Source organism: Oenanthe melanoleuca, chromosome 1 (assembly GCF_029582105.1).
Source record: "Oenanthe melanoleuca isolate GR-GAL-2019-014 chromosome 1, OMel1.0, whole genome shotgun sequence".
Classification (NCBI taxonomy): domain Eukaryota; kingdom Metazoa; phylum Chordata; class Aves; order Passeriformes; family Muscicapidae; genus Oenanthe; species Oenanthe melanoleuca.
In genome coordinates this window covers 87,813,606-87,833,270 of record NC_079333.1, presented here as the reverse complement: position 1 = coordinate 87,833,270, position 19,665 = coordinate 87,813,606, and the positions used below count along the sequence as shown (strand labels likewise).

The 19,665-nt window shown below is 37.1% G+C and overlaps 1 protein-coding gene across 5 annotated transcripts in view; it reads left to right on the top strand.

Moving 5' to 3' along the window:
• The window catches only part of ARHGEF7 (Rho guanine nucleotide exchange factor 7), a 111,494-nt gene that overhangs the window by 69,811 nt on the left and 22,018 nt on the right, over positions 1–19,665 (top strand). For all 5 annotated transcript variants that reach the window (XM_056488544.1, XM_056488536.1, XM_056488572.1 and 2 more), the window contains 7 exons: positions 859–981; positions 10,265–10,403; positions 11,278–11,337; positions 12,491–12,637; positions 14,465–14,551; positions 18,025–18,103; positions 19,274–19,413. In XM_056488544.1, coding sequence (XP_056344519.1) covers positions 859–981; positions 10,265–10,403; positions 11,278–11,337; positions 12,491–12,637; positions 14,465–14,551; positions 18,025–18,103; positions 19,274–19,413 — 775 coding nt within the window. The remainder of the gene's footprint in view (positions 1–858; positions 982–10,264; positions 10,404–11,277; positions 11,338–12,490; positions 12,638–14,464; positions 14,552–18,024; positions 18,104–19,273; positions 19,414–19,665) is intronic.

The window sequence follows — 19,665 nt, the reverse complement described above, 5'->3', positions numbered from 1 at the left end:
AGCAAACCTAAGGAGTGGGACACGATGACTGTGTTTGAGAATGGGAACATCCCCTGCTTGCAGGAGTGGTTTTCCTGGAAAGCTGAACAGTTTCTTTTCTACTGAAGTTCACTGGAGCATCTCTCACTTTTTTCTGAAGGGGATATGCTGAATATTAATGTTTAGGAACTTTATGTACATGTCTGGGACAACTATAGATAATACTGACTTAATTTATTTCCAGGAAAAAAAAATTCTTCTGGGAAGAATTGTTGGAAGTAATCTTAGAATGAAACTCTTAGACTCTGCTAACAATATGTGCCTCGAGTACTCAGGGCTCATTTAGCTTTACAGCTGATGTGAAGAGTGCAGCACTGGTTTTAGGAGTAGCTAAAAAGATTAATAGTAACAACAGTAAAATCCACTGTCATGTCTTGCAAGGCAGCAAAAATTCAGCATATTTATGTTAGGCAATGCAGCTTTTATGAAGAAGAGCAGGTGCATGGAGAAATTGAAACGTTTCATCTTGCACATGTTATACAGTGGTTTAGACAAGGTGTCAGGAATAACTTTGAAATCTAGGACTGATGAAAGTTGGTGGCCCATCTTCTGGTTAGCTTCAGTGTGGGTTACATGATTGGCCACACAGCCTTCTGCTGAAGAGGCTTAGTCCTTCAAGTGGGAGCTGCTTTGTAGAGATGAGTTTTGTCCCTTCTGTTGCTGTTACGTTACTGCACAAATCCAAACCAGACACTGTGAAGAAAATTAACTCTGCCCCAGCCAAACCCAGCACACAATATACACTTATTTTCTGGGCTTTATTTATTTCTCTGTCTGGTTGGTATTACAGTGTTTTTGTTTTTATTACTCTGTTTTTAGGTTGCCTGAAGCTCAGCAGAGGGTTGGAGGATGTTTTCTAAACTTGATGCCACAAATGAAAAGCTTATACCTTACTTATTGTGCCAACCACCCATCAGCAGTTAATGTTCTTACAGAACACAGGTATGTTAACTTTGTGGTCTTTTGTGTCTGATACAAAAATGCATACACTTCAGTTGTAAAGCTGTGACATCTCTTTTGGTATGTTTGGTGTAAAAGAACTTATTTGAGGAAAAAAAATTACACTTCTTAAAAAAAGACAAAATGTGCCATAAAACAAAGCTGTTTCATGTGATCAGGACAGCTTGTCACTTTTGGCAGTGTATTATCAACTATTTGAGGATCTTTTTCATTGAAAGAACACAAGCTGGACTCTGAATACGTAAACCAAACTTTACTGACTGTTGTCTTTGTTTGAAAAATGTTGAGCTTAAAACAAGTTTGTGAAATTATGGCAAGACTGACATGACTTAGCCCTGTAAATAGGTGTGTGTACTTAACTTCAAAATGTATTATACCCTTAGCTTTGCTTTTGAGTGATATGAGTGTGAGTTTTACAAAATTACTATTTTCTGTAAGAAGTAGGATGCTTACTTAGAATGATGTAGGTTGTTCAACTTTTGGACAGAGCTTAAATCTGCATAGAAGATGCCCTGTATCATATGAGGCCAGAATTTGATAAAAATAGTCAGTTTTCACAAGCTTTTGCTATATAGTTGTATTCTGATGACCCTTGTGCTGAAGCAGCTGTTAGTTTTAGCTGTTATTTTTGCTTGCTTGTGGTGCAGGACAGAACCATGGAGGTTAGCTATAGGACAAATTCTAGCAGGATATGTTATTTTTGCTTAACGTACCCCTCTCCTTTTTGTCTTGTTCTGTTGGACTAAAGTAAAGATATTCTGTACTCTTAACACTTAGAAAACAAAGGGGATCACAATAGATTTTTTCCCTATAGTCTTAGTTTCTTTAAGGAGCTCAAATTTTGTTTTAACAGCAATGTTGTGGCATGTTTGTGAGCTTTACTCATAGTATTATGAAGACAAAAAACCTTTTAGCTACCAAATACTCTGAACTTTCACTTATGTTATTAATACATGTAACTATATTTCAACCCCAGCTGGAAAAATCAAGTTGCAAATTCACATTACAGTATAGGCAGAAAGAAGGTACGTTTTTGTCATTAAAATGCAGCAAGACAAAAATATTTTTAAGCCTCTCTGATGAAATCCCTGTGTGTTTGCTTTCTTTAAAGTGACCCTCTTCTTTCTGTAAATGGCTTTTAATGCTCTTGGGCTTGGAATTCTTTTCTTTGTTTGAGTCTTTATGCTCTTTCCCAGAAGTCTGGGATTTTACCTATAGATGGAAGATGGCATGTGAGAGCAAAGTGATCATCTACATTTCTTTAGATTCGGGGATATCTGTGATATCTCAGAACTCAAAGAAATGGTGATAGAAACGTGAGGGAGGAAAGCTCTTTGTTCTGCAAATGGAGAAAAGAAGCATTTCTTCTCTTTCATGTATCTTTTTGTGTAAGATATCCTAAGAAAATTCAGCTTCAGGTCTCTAGAAGCAGCTTGACATTAAATCCTGGTGGAGACAATATAAGTATCATAGAGGAGTTGGTAATTTGGTTGTGGAAGTTTGTTTGTATGAGATAGACAGTTTTCTGTTTAGTGCTATTGTGTTACTAGGCATGAGTCAACAGAATTGCATTCTATTCTTTCTAATTACCCCAGTTTTATTATTCTAATACCTTAATATTTGTTGTTCAAAATTACTGTAGGTAGCAAGTGGCCTGACTAAATATTCTGCTTGAGACAGCTGCCATGAAAAAATCAGAAAGTGGCTTTAAGCAGTTCTGAATCTCTTCCTCTCAGAATGCCAGAAAACTTTTAACTACATTGTTTCAAAGCCAGAGGGAAAGAGAGAAATAACAGACTGGTTGGAGGCATGAAGAAATGTAAAATATTCAGAACTGTCTCTTTGTCTGTTTAGCTGAAATTATTTTAGTGTATAAAAAATCCCCTATATATCTTAATTTAAAAATTGCTGTGAAGTTTGAGGATAGCCATAATTGTAGTAACCATGAAACAATTATAGTGCAGTTTATACTGGGTACCAAGGTTTAAGGTTTTTAAGAAAAGGCAATATTAGTTGGCTGTTTTGTCAGTACAATTTTAGAAGAGGGTCCAAACCCATGTATTTTAATACTAGCAAAAATAGGGCAATGAAATAAGTGTATGTGGAAAACTTGGGCTTTAATGTCATGTTTGTAGCATCTGTTTTATTCAGTAGCATTTTAGAGAAGGGAATTCTCTGGAGCAGTTTGATTTGGAACACAAATTCTTATTGTATACAGAAGATTATTTCTTGTCATGAGCTCTGTGCAGTTCATAAACTGAACACATTTACAATAACTGTACCTCTGAAAGCCTTTTTATAAAAAGACCTAGTAAATATCAAATTCTTCTATCACAAAATTAGTATATTCTTCTCAGTTGATTAGGCTACTAGTTTTTTTGGAAACTCATACCAACAAAAGCATCAAGATAATTGCTCTAGATGAAGATTTTTTTAAAAAATTATGAAATATACTACTTCTATTATTTTTTTTACTGTCACTGGCTAAAAAAGTGCTTTAAGGAAATTGGCTGAAGCATTAACTGTATTCTTTCTTCAGAGTGATTGGATCACTTACATTGAAATTGTAAGCAGTTGCCTGGTTTGGTGGAGCATTGCACATGGGAGTTTCATATGTAATTTTCTGAGCTATCAAGGGTGCTCTTCAAGCAGTGTTGTAAGAACTGTTGAAATGGTGTTGACACCTTGTAAAGGCTCTGTGTGTACATATAGGTAAAACATGATATTAATGTGCTCAGAATTATTGTGCACTTCTAGATAAAAGCTTTCTTTGAATAACATTCTTGTGAAGTAGATTCTAAATAGCAGTCCTAAGGATGGAGTTGGAGATTTAAAAGGAGCATTTCATTGTAATGTGGCTGTCTTTTTTTTTTTTTTCCTTTCTTTTAAATGCCATCCAGTATGACTGCAAATCTGATTCCACTTTCTTTTGTCATTTGTTTCTTGATCACATGCAGCAGCAACCTGGGGGCTTTTATTGAATTAATACAGAATAAGGGTTTGGTTTGTGTATGCATGTATGTCCATGTATGTGCATGTTTATTTAGATACACAGTCTGGGCCAAAGGGGGTCAGTTACATTACTTAAAGAATAAGATGTTTATCATGTTCAAATCTTCAAAGCCACAAACATCTTTAATTTCATTAAATTAAATTATTAATAGTCAGACTATTAAAAGACTGTTAAAGTCACATAAGTGTATGTGAACATGAATAAATGGAAATAGAGCCTAATGCAGCCCATACATGAGTTCAGATTCCAGAGCTGTATTTCTGAAGGTCTATTTGCCTCTAATAATCACAGTGACAACAAAATCTTTCTGTTAAGTTTGGGAACAGATTCTTTTATTGGTTCCAGTTGTGGCTTTAAAAGTTCTGTCCAGGTGTTAAAGTTGGTGTATAACATAATGTCTCCATTTTTATACTGTCTTCAAATTTGATAGGTATCTTTTTGTCTCAGGAGTTGTTTTGGAGCTATTGCATACTTTTTTCCAGAGTTTAAATTCCTTCTGCTTAATGAATCAAGGTTTTTAAAGGATTAAGTAATTTTTCCTCAGATCTGTCATTGTATCTTGTAATTGTTTCTTAAGCTGCTGGCTAGAGCTGAAGAGGTGGAGTTTTCTGGGTACGGTTGGGTGGTGCTCTGGCAGAGCTCAGAGTTTTGCATGATCTGTTCTCATTGTAGTGCCATTGTATACCTTCCCTATTTTACCTACTTTATTCCACAATAGTCCCAGCTTTTTGGTTTCATTGTATCAGGGTTGGTTCCACTATTTACAGTTTTGCTTGAAGGTCCCAGTTCAGGTCTACAGGTAGGTGTTCCTATATATGGTCTTATTTTAGGAGTTAATTTTGCTTGCTGGTGAGACTAGTACTGCCTTGAGGGTGTAGAGTTTAGTCAAACTAGCACTTTTCCTGTATCTGCTTCTGATCATAAACATATGCTTGCCTTCCAGTAGGGAACAGAGTGAGCAACCTAAGGCGTGAAATAGTGAATTTCCTGCAGATTAACAAACCCAGTTGGATACAAAGTACAGAAATGGGTAATTGCAGCAGGATAAGGAGTGCCAGGAATGTGAAATGTTACCTAGCTGGGAAAGATCACAAGCAACAAAGTTCAGTTCAACAAGAAAGTCTAGCAAAAAAAAAACAAAAGAGCAGGCAGAAGCTAGGACTGGGACTTCCTATGGACTGTGCCCAAAAATTAGAAGATGAAAGATATTTGTGTATAGGATTTACTGAAGGTTGGATAACATAATTTAAAAAAGCATATGCAACAGGCCCCACTGGTCAGTAGACAAAAAATTCTTTTGAGGAAATATGGACAGTACAGACCCAATGTAACCAGCATCAGGAGAGGTAGAGTGGAGTGTTAAACTTTTTTGCTTTGTTTAAACAGCAATATATTTTAAAACAGACAGAAGAAAAATCTTACCAGAAGAAAATTAAATTTGATGAAAAGGCAGTTGAAAATTACTGACACACCCCTGCTTTTTTTTTTTTGCAAAGTGGCAAATATCAAGCCAGTTCTCAGCAGCATGGAAGGTATTCACAAATCTTTACTTGTTGAAACATTAATTTTGCTAGATTCTTCTATTTGCTTAGATAACATGTCCCAAACATATTCTACACTTGCATCACAGACCTAGCAGTCTGGATAAAATTTGTGGAGCTGGAACATCACAATTACTCTGAGTAACTGGAGCATGAATACAGATCAGCTTGAGTCAGAAAACTCTTTGTGCCTTCCCCACTTTGGTGGATTCCCTGAGCCTGCAAGTGTGCAGGCTGATGTCATACGCTGAGCAGCAGTCCCTGGGAGAGGAGCTTGCCTGGGAAGTTTAGCCCTAGGAAATGAGAAGCTGCAGCTGAGGGGTGCTGAGCTGAGCTGGGCTGTGTCACAACGCTCTCAGAATGCGGTGCCTGTGTGCAGTCCTCAGACCCCTCAGCAGCGACAGCTCGTGCTCCATCTATGGCAAACAGAGACCTCCTTCAGAAGTGTAAGTTGTGATTTTAAATGTATGCATTTTTAGATCCTGGATCTGCTTTCCTCAAGGTTCAATGGCCTTTTTTTTTTTTCCTTCTGTAACTTGTAGGCACATCTGAACTTTGTGTTCTTCTCTCTTTCAGTGTGATTTGCAGCTTTTGAGGCAGCTGTACTGAGAAAGATTTGAATATATTATTAGGGCTTAAAGACACTTTTCATGGTGACCTTTAAAATCTCTCAAGCTGTGAACTAACTCTAGTCTGGAGTGGGGAGAACTTTTCAGCTTGAGATTTCAGAATAAATGAAGCACAGCACTTATGTATGCTTCTGTGCATTTTATTGTGTCAAGTGACGCAAGTAGTGAATTAAAGTCTCATCTGCCTCTTTCTGAAAAGCTACTTGCTTAGGCAGTTGTGACTGAGTTGCTGATTTAACTGTTCAAAAGATTTTCCTGTTCAGCTAAATGATAGCTTTTTATTAAAGCATACTCTTAGCTGTTAGCTGGAGTTTCATTTAGCATATACAGCCAAAGAGACTGTGGTACTTACAGGCATCAATTGAAATTATGACATGAAAGAGCCATTGTCTTTGGCAAAGCAGCTGACACAGACTCTTTTTAATGTTGCAATTAATTAAAAAACAGTTGTGAGCTGTTGTTATGTTCAAACAGTATTTTAACCTGCTCACATGTTTTTGAAAGTAAACCCTTCCATTATGTCCTGTACTGTCATTTGTCTTTTGTGACTAGATGAGAGACACACAAATTGAGCAAAAGTTGCATCCACATTTTGATGGATATTTTATGTCCACAAAGCTGCAGAGGTGCCAGGTGCCATGACCAGAATGCTGAGGTGGTCTGCGTGATGGAACTGCTCAGACAGAATTTTGGGTATTATTGCATTAAAGAAATGTGTGCTTGTGTTCAGACTAGAGCTTGAGCAAGCAGGCATGTCAAAACTTGTCAGAGGGAAGCATAAAGTGTATGAAAGAAAACATTGTCCTCCTGGGAATGTTGGGAGGAAAACTACATCATTCAGTTTTAATTGCACCTATTAACACTGCTCCCTGTTAAAGGCTTCCTGATGATGCCATTGCTAAGCCTGTTTTTCAGGGTTTCAAGTGAGCTGAGGTTTAAACTTGCTCTATAGATTCCTATATTGTGATAAAGTAAAAAAAAGTGATGATCAACACTAAGTGTCACTAGAGCAGAGAATGGCATAAGCACAGAATATGTTTGGTTAAAGGGATTGCAGAGTAGAGAGTGAAAACAAGATAATACCAGCTTTCCAGGAAGTCAATTTTAATTCAAGCTGTAGTGAATTTTCCCCTGTTTTTTCACACCTCTTGTGTAATGCTGAAGTTGGAGAAATGGAACAATGATAATGAAAATTAGAAATGTGAATATGGGCGAAATGGTAACCAGTTTCTCCTACACTAAAAGCATTAAAATAAAAAAAATGGGGATGGGCAAGTGCAAGCATTGTCTGGGTGGATAGCTTGACAAATATTATTTGTATAATGTACTTGTATGCACCCAACAGTATGGAGATGGCTGAAGTAATTAGGAATGTGGGGTTTTGGCCCTTAGCAATCCAAGGGCAAAAATAAGGACAGTTCAGAACAGTGTTAAATTGAGTGGCCTGTGGTATTTGAGATTGGCACGTCCTGTGGAAAATGCAGCTACATAGGGATGAAAGAGAATCTGTGTAATACACTTATGGATTGTGCTGCCCAAAATGGAGGAGAGTAGTAGATACTGTAAAAGGGCAGAGTTGGTACAATGAGGCAGCGGGGGCTCTGTCGGACTGAAGCAAACAAAATGGAAAGAATGAGTTTAAACAGCTACTTCCTCTTGGTTCTTGTAGGAAATGTCTTTAATAAGATGAAGTATGATGAATTATCAAGTACTGTGTGTAACCTGCTAGTTTATGATGCTGAAATGGATGGAAGTGATTACAGGTGCAACAAATGGATAAAAGAAAAAAGCAAGGACTTGCCATGTGATCAGTGCCATATGCACAGGGAATTGAAATTTAAAACCATTGACTTCCTTCCACAGACGGCGTGAACTTTGGTAAAGCTTCCTGTGTAAAGTGGGTGTCATACCTTTATTACTTACTGGAAGCAGTTTCTTTCCTTTTAACTGAGTCAGGAGGAGAGGAGGTGCCCACACTGTAGCCATGCGTCCTGAATTTCCGTGAATTACCTGAATACTTGACCTCAAAGTAGCTGATAACACCATAAACACTGATAAACCCAAGTTTAGTTACAAATCAGAATCTTTAGTCTTGTTCAGGGTGCCACTGCAGTCAGCTGTCAGGTTCTGAAGTGGTGTGATTTTTTTGCTAAACAAGGGCTGGCTGTGATTAAGCAAGTGTTAGGCAAAGTAGGTCTTCAGACTCTAGGTGTTCAGAACTGGCCAGCTTTACTTAATTTTAAATTTAAGATCAAAGTCCTCGGATTCATCTGTGTTGTATTATTATAACCATTCATGCAAGATATTGTAGCAAGTTTTTCAAGGTGTTTCAATTTTAGCTAAAACCTGTTTGTGTCACAAGCTGATTTAGAAAGCCTGGAGTTGCTGATACATCCTGCTTAAGAACAATGCAAGGTCTTTCCCAAGTGTGCCCAGCCCTTCTCTTTGCATCTTTAAAATGCACAGCAGATGTTGAGAAATCCTCTCACCCTCTTTCTCCACTCTGTAGTTAAATGCAGCTAAAATGGCACAAATACATACACTAAGGGGAGCCTGGGCCTCCTTAGTGTGGGGACAGAAAGCTTTTGAAAGGGGTGATGCAAAATGATGCTGGACCTGACAATTCAGAAACTGTGCTGGATATGCATAAGCAAAGTAGTGTAAGTTAATTCCAATTAACTAATCTGAAGACAAGTAAACTAGGAGTAAACTGTATGGAAAAGTACCTTCTTTTGTGTGAACTGGGGGAAACTGGTATCTGGGAGGTGAATGATCCAGGTGGGATGGTGGGTAGAACACTTATATATGGGAAGGTCACAGTTCATAGAACTGTAAAATCATTTAGGTTGAAAAAGACTTCAGGATAGAATCCAACTGTTAACCCAGCACTGCTAAGTCCACCACTAAGCCACGCCCCTAGGCACCATATTTGTGTTCTTGTTGTGTTGTCTTTATCTATTTGGACAAATGGCACTAATATGCAGTGTCACTTGTTCTGAAATGGGAAGAAGTGTGTGTGTGTGTCTTGAATGCAGTAAGATGTTACATTTTTAATAAATGACTTTGTGTATTTCTTTTATTTAGAATTTTGCTTTTAGAATTCTATGTTCTTTGGCAACTTGTATTTTATGAAGCCTGGCAATCAGCCCAGATACTGCCATATCTTCCATTCCGAATGGAGAGGGCTTCTTTTGTTCCTGGTGACTTAAAACTCTTGATAACTCCTCCACCATAGTCCTCTAAAATCTCTGCATTATAAGCAGAAGATGTAGCAATTTTGTTTCCTTGATAGCAAAGGGAGCTGAATTTCTCAGATTAGATGTTTTAACTGACTTGCTGTAAAAGTTGAAGGGCTGGCCAGTTCTGAATTACTTAAATATCAACAAATATCTGGAGAGGGGAAGCAGCAATCCATGATATATGGAAATGGATTTCTTAGTGGCTTTGCTGTGAGAAGTGTGTTGTATAAGTCCACACTTAAGGAAACCCTAGCTCATTAGAGAATAGACTGCACTGTGATTATTTCTACCATTTGTATGGATGTTGGTAATTTTTTTGGCATTAACACCTTGGATGTGTGATGAGGTCGTTAAATATGTAAGTGTGGGAGAGAAAAAGCTTCTGAAATATTCTGACTTCTCATTAGTTTCTGACAACATAAAAATACCTATTTTTAAATTTTATATAAAACATTTGACTGCTGCTTGTGTATTACTTGTGTAAACCACCTCTAGGGTCATATGTAATTTTACTAGAATAAAGAGCTGAGTAATAAAATACAGCTTTATTCTGTAACTGTTGCTTGAATGGTGCAAGATTTAGGAACTGTCTTTGAGCACTGGTTGTCCAGAACAGTGGGTGTGATCTAGTTGGACTCCAAGTCTGCACATTGCTATGTTCCTGTATTTTATTCAATACACAAACTGGTCACAGCTCTTAAGTTGTACATGGATTCATTTTTATTTGGCCTCCTGTTATATTGGCATACTTCATTGCAGATGAAAGACTGAATCATGAATCCAATGTAATTTATTTGTTTTGATAATTTAATCCTAATTTGCTTAAATGTCTTGTGTACACAGTGAGGAACTAGGAGAATTCATGGAGATGAAAGGTGCAAACAGTCCTGGGATCCTTGTACTGACCACGGGCCTCAGCAAACCTTTTATGCGTCTGGATAAATACCCCACGTTACTCAAAGAACTTGAAAGGCACATGGAGGTATATCTTATCAGCATTTATGTTCCAGCTTAATGATGATTTGACAACAATTATTTTAAAGGTACATGTCAAACATGATGGGACCCAAAATTGCATTTGTTTGCTCTTCTGTCAGCCTTTAAACTACAGGCTGCAGTGCTTTATGTAAAAGTCAGTGTAGTAAAAGCTAAACATTTAAAGTAAAACTATTCAGAGAAGTTAATTCCTACAATAGTCTTACCTGAGTCTCTAGTTGACTTGACATTGAATGTGTCTACTGCACACTATTTGAGACCATTTTATCTTGTGAAGGGAGTGCTGCTTTTCACCTCAGCATGCCAAACACATTGGCTAAAGAGTCCCTCTGACTTCTAGTGAACACTGTCCAAAAGTGATCTTCACAGGATGAGAAGGTGTTTGAGGATCTACTCTTTTCCCCTTTACATTTCATAGGGTAGATATTTGGAGGTGGGGGGGAAAAAAGAGAGAAATAGAAATTGTGAGGGTCTTGTCACACAGATTAGTTTGTCAGCCAGTGACAGCAGAATGTGCTAGTTAGCCTGTATGGAATCATCTTTGTGACAAAGGAAACCTGTCAGACAAAACTCTGTAAATACTTTCCTCTTGGGATTTCAAAATCTCTTATCCACTAGGTCTTGTAAAACTTCTTTGGCTCTATTTTAAGTATAACTAGGATTGTGCTAAGTAGATGCAGTTTTACTATGAGGCAGACCCACCAATGTTTAATATAGGAAGGCCATGAAGAGACCAAATCAGTCTACAACTCCAATTTTGCAGAATTGTTTATTTGTTTTTAGTTAAGCCTGTAACACTTTTGAAAATTAATTTTGATAGAACTGAAGTTTTTATTTATGTTTTCTCCATTGTTTTTTAGGATTATCATCCGGATCGTCCAGATATTCAGAAGTCCATGACTGCCTTCAAAAATCTTTCTGTAAGAGTGATGAAAGAATAGATTATATATTTTCAGTAGAATGTTTTCTAATTGTATCTCCCTCTAATGCTTAAAAAAATGAAGCTTTTTCATAAATTTTTAAAAGCCTGGGTATCAATGCTGTATGTGGGCAGAGGTGAAGATGGTAATTTGCTGGGGAGTTGTAGTAAGTAGACTATTGGTGTAAGAGTTGTGCAAAGTATTCTGCACCTTTGTCTGCCCTCTCATCATACTTCCTCTCCCTTTCTACTAGTGCTTGCATGACTAGTGTCCTGAAGAAGGGCTTCTTTACAAATGAGTGCATGTTCTGATTTTTATTTTATGTGCATTCCATCTCAGGGAATGGTGTTGGATTTGAGAGAGGTTGAAGAGGAAAGTGCTAGTGAAGATGCAAAACTTGTAGTAATAATTGGAACAGGAGGCTAATTTCAACAGATAAGCTGTCTGCTACTGTCTTTACAAAAGAATATGAAAAAATATTCCTCAACTTCAGCAAGCAATGATTAATTTAGTCTCACGAAACTTCATGTGTTGTGCTTCCTATTTGGAATGTGTGCTGAGGATAACCTGACGCCTTTTTATTTTTTAAATCAGAGATTGTGTTATCATTGTTCAGAGGAGGTTTGTGGATTACATCCTGTTGGGTGCAATACAAACAAGAGGAAACAATTCTGTTGAGAAAAATTCAAATGAATAAAAGTAGAGCAGGTTGGAGTTACTTAAAAGTAGAAACACAAGGTTATAAACACTCATGGTTTGCACAGGTGGCATGTCTCTATTTACTGAAAGATGATGCTTTGTTGTATAGATGTGTATTTCTGACAGCTATGTTACTCTTTGCTGCTGAGCATGTCCATTTTTGGTTAGTCATACCAAAATTTGAAGTATAAAGGAAAGAGAAAATTGAGTAACAGAGCTATGACTGAATTTGGAATGGTAACTGAAGTCAATGTATGAAAAAGCCATAATATTTAATTTAGTAAAACTAGTTTATAAAAAATATTGGTAATAGCCATCTAAATGTGAATGCTTCAAGTAGTGTGCTGTCTCCTTGTACAGCAGCAGTAAATACAACTGTAGTGGTATTTCTGCCCTTAACCCATTCCAAATTGGTGGAATTTATAGAAATGAGGTTTTTCCCTCTGTTTGTCAGGCACAATGTCAAGAAGTACGGAAACGGAAAGAACTTGAACTGCAAATACTGACAGAAGCTATTCGTTGTTGGGAGGGAGAGGATATCAAAACACTTGGCAATGTGATTTACATGTCCCAAGTCATGATTCAGTGTGCTGGAAGTGAGGTAATGTCCTTCTCATCTTTACTGTCACTTCCAATTTTGAATAAAAATACGTTATAATCATTATATAACAGAAATAAAGAGAGTGATTCAGAGATGGTAGTCTAAGCTTAAGTATTTCTCTGTTGATTTAAGGCATTTTTTACAAAACCTGAAATAAAAATCCTTGAAGACAGATGGTCTCATCTGTAAAATTTACTGAAAAGTGACTGAATACAGCAGTTATAAAAATTGTAAGATGATTTTTGCAGGGCTTTTTTTCAAAGTGCATTATTCAACAAGATTTTCCGTGTGTTGTTACAGGAGCATTGTGCATAGCAGTTATTATGGTGTGTTTTAAATAGCAAAAGGTTTAAACTTCTATGTTGTAATGTGTTCAGAGACACACTTTTTTTTTGGCTGTTATGGGCACATTGATCAAGTAATAAATTTTGAAATACAAGCTTGAGTACCAAATGCTCTTTGAGAAATAGAGTAAGATGATACATTAGAAAGGTAAAAGTGACAAACTGGGTTGATATTTTTTTTTTTTACCAAAGAAGCAAATAAAACATAAAGAAAAACTTGTCCTGCCAGAAATGATGTTAAAATAATCTTAAAAGCAAGCACTAACAGGCAACATTATACAGGTTACTGACATGTTTTTATTGCTTGTTGTTCTCCTGAAAAATCAATGAGGCTTTGAACCTGAGGGTTTTTGATTTGCAACCTCATTCAGTCCATTTCCCCCCTTAGAACAACGAGTTCCATAAATACAAAGAAAAAGAAAAATGTTTATGCAACTGAATATTTGAAAGTTAGTCACTTGATATTTTTCCTCTCAGATATTTTATTAGGTGTTCAAGTAAATAAATAAGATTCAGTAGAACTGATAGTGCATCTTCTGCAGTCATGTCTTTTTTTGAAGCCAGCAAAACAAATCACCATCCCCCACTCTCATCATGAAGTAAAATGTCAGGTATAATGGACTTTTAGAAGTTTCAGTTTAGCATTTTAGCTTTTTGGCGAGATACAGGACAGCTTCATTTGTGCAACAGCAGCTGGGTTTGGTTTTGCCTTTCTAAAAATGATACAGACACTTGCAAATGTTTAGTTAAAAACATTAAAACTTGCTTAGGACTTGTAATTTTGCCAAGATGCTTGAAATTAGGCTTTGTCAGTTGATACACTTACTTTGCCATTAAAATATTAGACTTTAATGCTTTTCCCTTTTGTTGTCTATAGCAGTAGATTCAGAGTAAATTCATTCCTCCTTCCATAAAAATACCCCAAAACAAAACCACAGTGGATAACTTAGACACAGAACCAGAAAATTAAAAGTAATGAGTGCTGTTGTTGTGACTATAGTAATTATTCCTTTGCTTTTTCTACTGCTGGGCATAATCCAGTGTTTAAAAATCTGATCTCCAATTTGAGAGACCACTGTCTTGATACAACTGTAACAGTATCTATCTAAATTATAGGAAGAAATAGCTCCAGTACGTAATTTTGGTTTTACTGAAATTGGCCAAACAGTTGTTATCATATTAAACAAGTATTTTACCCAGACTGTAAAAATTCCTGTTTTAAAATACAAGGCTGTACTCTCCTGGAAAAAGTATAGGCATGTTTTAGTAGCACTTTTCAAATGGAAAAGAAGTAATTCTGTCTTCTTTTTCCTTTTTTTCCTTTTGAATTTTTTTCTGAATACAATGGAGAGATAGTTTTACATTGAGCAAATATTTGTGGAGTAATCATCCAGTTGTAATGTTGATAGCTTTTAGAAATAGAAAAATGGGAGAGTGGACTTGTGATGGTGTATTTACTTTTTCATTTTCTTCTTTTAACAAGGAAAAGAATGAAAGGTATCTTCTTCTCTTCCCTAACATTTTGCTTATGTTGTCTGCCAGCCCAAGAATGAGTGGGTTTATCTATCAGGTAAAGTAATACATTTACATATGTGTAAAAATGTGTTGGGGGTTGTATTCTTTCCAAATGATATTTCATAGGAAACTTGGGAGGGTTATTAAACTTCTACATTTATAAAGATAAAAGTTATTAACTGCAATAAGAAGTGGTCATCTGTCTTATAGAATTCTGGCCTATAAGCCCAGGGTTTGATTTTCCTTGTAGCTGTGTAAAAGGAGAGTTGTCTCACCAAGGAAACAATGGTTTTTTGACCTTGTTAGTAGTTAGCTGATGAGAGGAAGTATTGGTAGCTTTTTAGATCTTTGTGGGAAACCAGTGTTGCAGCATAGGTTTGTTAGTGCTCTTTATCTGGTGCTTGAGACTTAACAAAATTGCACAGCCCCCTCAAGCTTTTGTTAGTGTGAATCAGGCTGTTAGCATCAGCTTGTTTAGATGCATCCACATTAGTGATTTATCTTGGAATCAGTGGCACATTTTAAAAATTCATCTTTTAGTTTTTTCTCTTTAATGAGCACTGAGTCACAGAGTAGGAGTTGTTTTGGGGCTGACAAACTAGATTCCCTCTGAAGTGGAAGGCATGCTCCAAATTTATTATTGATATACTCTTACTATGGGAAAAGATCAAGTACATGGACTGACATTCAGTCCCTGGCCCCAGCCTTGGACTCCCCAGTGTAGCACCACCTGAAATGCATGCAGTGTGACCCTAGGGACCTTAGCACCAGGTGTTCCACTTCTCAAATCCTCTGCTCACAGCCAGTAGACACAGTTTTTGAGCTCTCTCCCAAGTTTCCTGGCTGGGTACTTGTGCCTGTTGCCCCACAGGCCTTTTCCAGAGGTGGAACAACTGCTGTAGTGCAGCAGTGCCATTTGTTTGGCTCCCCTGTAGCTCTAGGCTATTCTAGAGCCATTCAAGTGTCTGTTTCAGAGAAGCACTTGCATCTTGGGTATATATTGTTAAAGACTCCTGAGAGAGGTGAATGTGCAATCCATGACTTCCAAAGTCTTATAAATGTTCAAGTAATGCTGTGCAGGCTTGGGGCATCACAGTAAAATACCAAAAGACAGGGGAAAACTGCAACAAAGTTCTAAAAGATGTCAGATTTCACCTACTAGAAATGCTTCTGTAAAACAGACACTTGGATAGTTAATTCCTTTCTCCTGTGCAGTGATTTGCCTGCTTCAGAGGAATGGTGAAGGTTGGTTATTTGGTGTTCCTGTGTGATCAACCATGATCAGTCACAAATTGACTTTTTTTCTTTTTTAATTAAGAGCGATTAAATTCCAAAATTTGTTTGGATTCATACTTTACCTGCCACGATTGTAGGTGGATTTGTCTGAAATGCTGCTGCATTAGGTGATTCAAGTGGACAGTCAAGTTTAACTTTGTGCCAGTGTTGGTGAAAAATATACTAGAAAAGGCAAGTTAGTTCTGTGTTCCAGGTGGCAGATTCAGAATTTCTGGTGATGATAGATTCTTCTCTACTGGTTACAAAGGCAGCTGACTGGAAATTTAGTATCTTAACAAGTAACATGAAATTAAACAGTCCATCAAGCCTTATTTCCCCTCTCCTATCACTTGTATTTCTTCTTCCCATCCACTTTATCTCCTAGGTGCACAGCATTGCTCAATAAATAAGCAATTTTCTGTGATTTGTCTTCAGCTTCTACTGAGAATGGCCACAGCCCTCTCTTAGTGTTCACTATCCAACCATCTCTTGAAAGCAAAACTCTTAATTTCCCCTTAGTCTCATGTGTGATAGTCCCACCGTTGAGGATGTCTCAGATTTTAATGACTACCTGTTCACAGCAAGGTGAAATTACTTCATCACTGTTTGTGTCTAAGACAGTTGCTCAGAGCCCATGTCTAGAGTGCATTCCATGGGCCTGCTAGGTATTTTTTCCAAGGTTCCCATCTCAGAACTGGGATGGATGTGGGCAGATGATGATGCAGTTCCCTCAGTCATTCTCAGGGAAACTATGCCACTGCAGGCATCATCCAACATAACACCTTCCCTGTATTCCTGAATAGCCCAACTGTTGTCAGAATTCAGATTTTCTGGTTGATAATGCTGATAATCTACCACATGAGCTAATGGGGAAGAACTTCTAGCAGTGGTAAGCTGAAGTCACAAGGAGCAAGGACCATACTTCTTAGGAGGGCTACACAATTGTTTGTTAAAAGAAGGGAAATATAAGTGATCCATAAGTTCACTTCAGGTCTCTGTATTGCTGACTTTGTACTTTTCTTGCTGTGTTCAGGTGATCTGTCACCAGTCTACCCCTGTATTGCCTCGCCACCTGTGCCAGCAATTCTTGCACACTGCTCTTGTGGTTGTATGCTGTGTTATTCATGAGCCAGCAAACATGGGAAAAAGGGAAAAGAACAAATTTTAGCTGCATTGGGTAGTGTGCATGACCACCATCTTTCCTTCAGTGGGGAAGTTGCCACAAGAGAACTCCTTTCTCTTTGGTATTTTGGTTCCTGAGCATGCTCTGTGCCTACAGAATACCAAGTGATTTTTTTGTTTTCAGGCTTCTAAGAAACCTTTGTCCATTCTGCTGTCTTTAGGAAAGAGGAAAACATAAAGTTGGTTTTCATTCTTTTTGCTCTGATAGAGCCAAAATTCCACAGTACATAGTATTTGTGCTTTTGCCAGTATTTGCTGAATAGTGTTTCTGTGCAGGAGAATACAGGATCTGTCTTAAAGAACTTTTATTGAAGTTTCATTTTCGGTAAAGCCTTTCATCCCAAAAATTCTCCATTTTATTTATTCTTCTGTGTTTTTAAAGGGCCAAAACGTTATCCTAAACTGGCTTTTTTTTTTTTTTTTTTACTGCTTGACTGAGTTTAAAATGGGACCTTCTGCAAAATTAGTATGTTCTTCTGAAGAAAATTTACAAATTTGAAGGTGTTCACCATTTTCTTCCCCTCCCTCCCCTCCCCAAAGTATTTCCATGAGGGAATTTAGTAGTGGCATTATTAGAGAAATAAATCTTCAGTAAATAACTGATGCATTTATTTAGTGAAATACTGCTTTATAAATGTACTTGTTCTACAGACCTTATTCTGGGAGCTAATCAAACAGTTTGCAAACAAATCTGTTTAAAGAAGAGTCACTATTGCTTCCAGTCATGTAAAATAGATGATCCTGAAGGTCTCAATTTCAAGAACCTGAGACTGAGCAATGATCACTCTTGTATTTGTATGGATTTTGTAGCCTGAACAGGTATCAGGTAGACTTACTGGCATCACAGATGTCATTTGTAGAAGTTGGGCATATGAAAAACTCCCATTGTGAGATATCTGTATGGATTTTTAAATATTTTTAAACCCATCGGGATATATGTGCCATTTTACTATAAATGTCATTTTTCAGACCTTATAAAGTTAGTATTTTCTTTAATTGGTAGTGTTTTCATGTGTTTTGTATTTAATGTCAAGGTTACCATCTTTTTTTTTGTTTTGTTTTTGTTTTAAGGGAAAACTGCCTATGACGGGAATGACTATTACAAAGCTAGAAGACAGTGAAAACCATAAAAATGCATTTGAAATATCAGGTATTGCCCATTAGTATTTTTATTTACTAGTTATTCCAGGATATACTGTTTCAAACATCAAATGCTCACTCTGATCAGAGAAAAAAACCTTTTTCATTGTGAGGGTGACCAAGCATTGGCACAGGGTGCCTGGTGAAGTGGATGTCCTTGGAGGTACTAGAAAGCATGGGATTCATCCAGGAATTTCTGTATCTTAGTGAATGGAGGCAGTAGCCTTGGAGAAGATCTTTTGTGATGAAGCAGTTCAAAGTACACTATTTACTGAAAAAATAGGAATTCGAGAGGCTTGGGAAGAGCTTTGAGCAAGAGTTTTCTTCTTAAATTTTTCCACTTCTTTCCTGAGAAAATGAGATGCTCCTTTAGCATTTCTGATGTTAATGATTGTTGCTATTATGCTTATATTGGGTAATTTCTATCTGTTTAGTCATTCATTGTCCTGAGACAATTTAAAGGAAAGTGCAGGGTCCCCATGCTGGAGTTTCATATCTTCATTCATTTCCTGGGTCAGTTCTACCTCAGAGCAGGTTGCATTTAAATAAACTAATTTTAACTATCTCAAGTATGATATCAATGCTGTGAGTCACAGGGGAAGAAATTGTTTATGTTGAGGAAAAAAATGGTATTTTTGCAATAAGAGCTATGAAGCTGACCTCAAGGGGAATGTCATGGGTTAAATGGTGTTAAGTGCAGGAATGAAAGTTATCTTTGATTGAGATTACATTCCTGAGTGACTTTTGCCTTAGCTTTAATTTTATGCCTTCTTCTGAGAGAAGACTGGTGAACTTTTATTTTATAACTTTTCCTGTGTTGTAGTGTACAGACTCAAGAATGACATTTTAGGGTTATGTGCTGGCTTTACTGGGAAAGATGGAGAAGCATAAGGCTGGTAGATGGGCCTATCTCCCACTCTTGTCATTTAAGGTTGTGCTGAATTACTAGAGCTAGGGGGAAAAGTAGAACTCCTGTGCTACCTAAGAATAAACACATGGAGGTGATGTGTGTTACAACCTGGAAAAGTGGGATGCTGTTGAACTGAAAATATGATTTAAATTTTTGCTTAGTATTGAGAGGGTATAATGTTTTAGGAAATTAGTGTCTTTTTCAATCATGCCAGATCGACTAAACTGTTCTTTTTTCCTTTCCTATGTCTTTCTGGTATCTATCACCTAGGAAATATGATTGAAAGGATATTAGTATCTTGTAACAACCAACAAGATTTGCATGAATGGGTGGATCACCTGCAGAAGCAAACCAAAGTCACAACTGTTGGGAATCCCACCATTAAACCTCACTCTGTGCCATCTCACACGGTAAGAAAGAGCTTCTGGACTCAAGTGAATGAGCAGAATTAGGTTGTCTGGCAAATATAACACCATTGAAAGCTTTTTTTACCCATTAGTAATAAGAACTGAATTTTGTCACTGTAGGCTAATAGGTAAAAAGATAATTCTGTTTTTAATTGTGTGAAGAATAGAATGCCTAAAAGTCAGTGTAACAATTTAATGGGGTGAAAAAAAGTTCATTATCATTACTTTTTCTGTTTTGACCAAGTGCACACACCG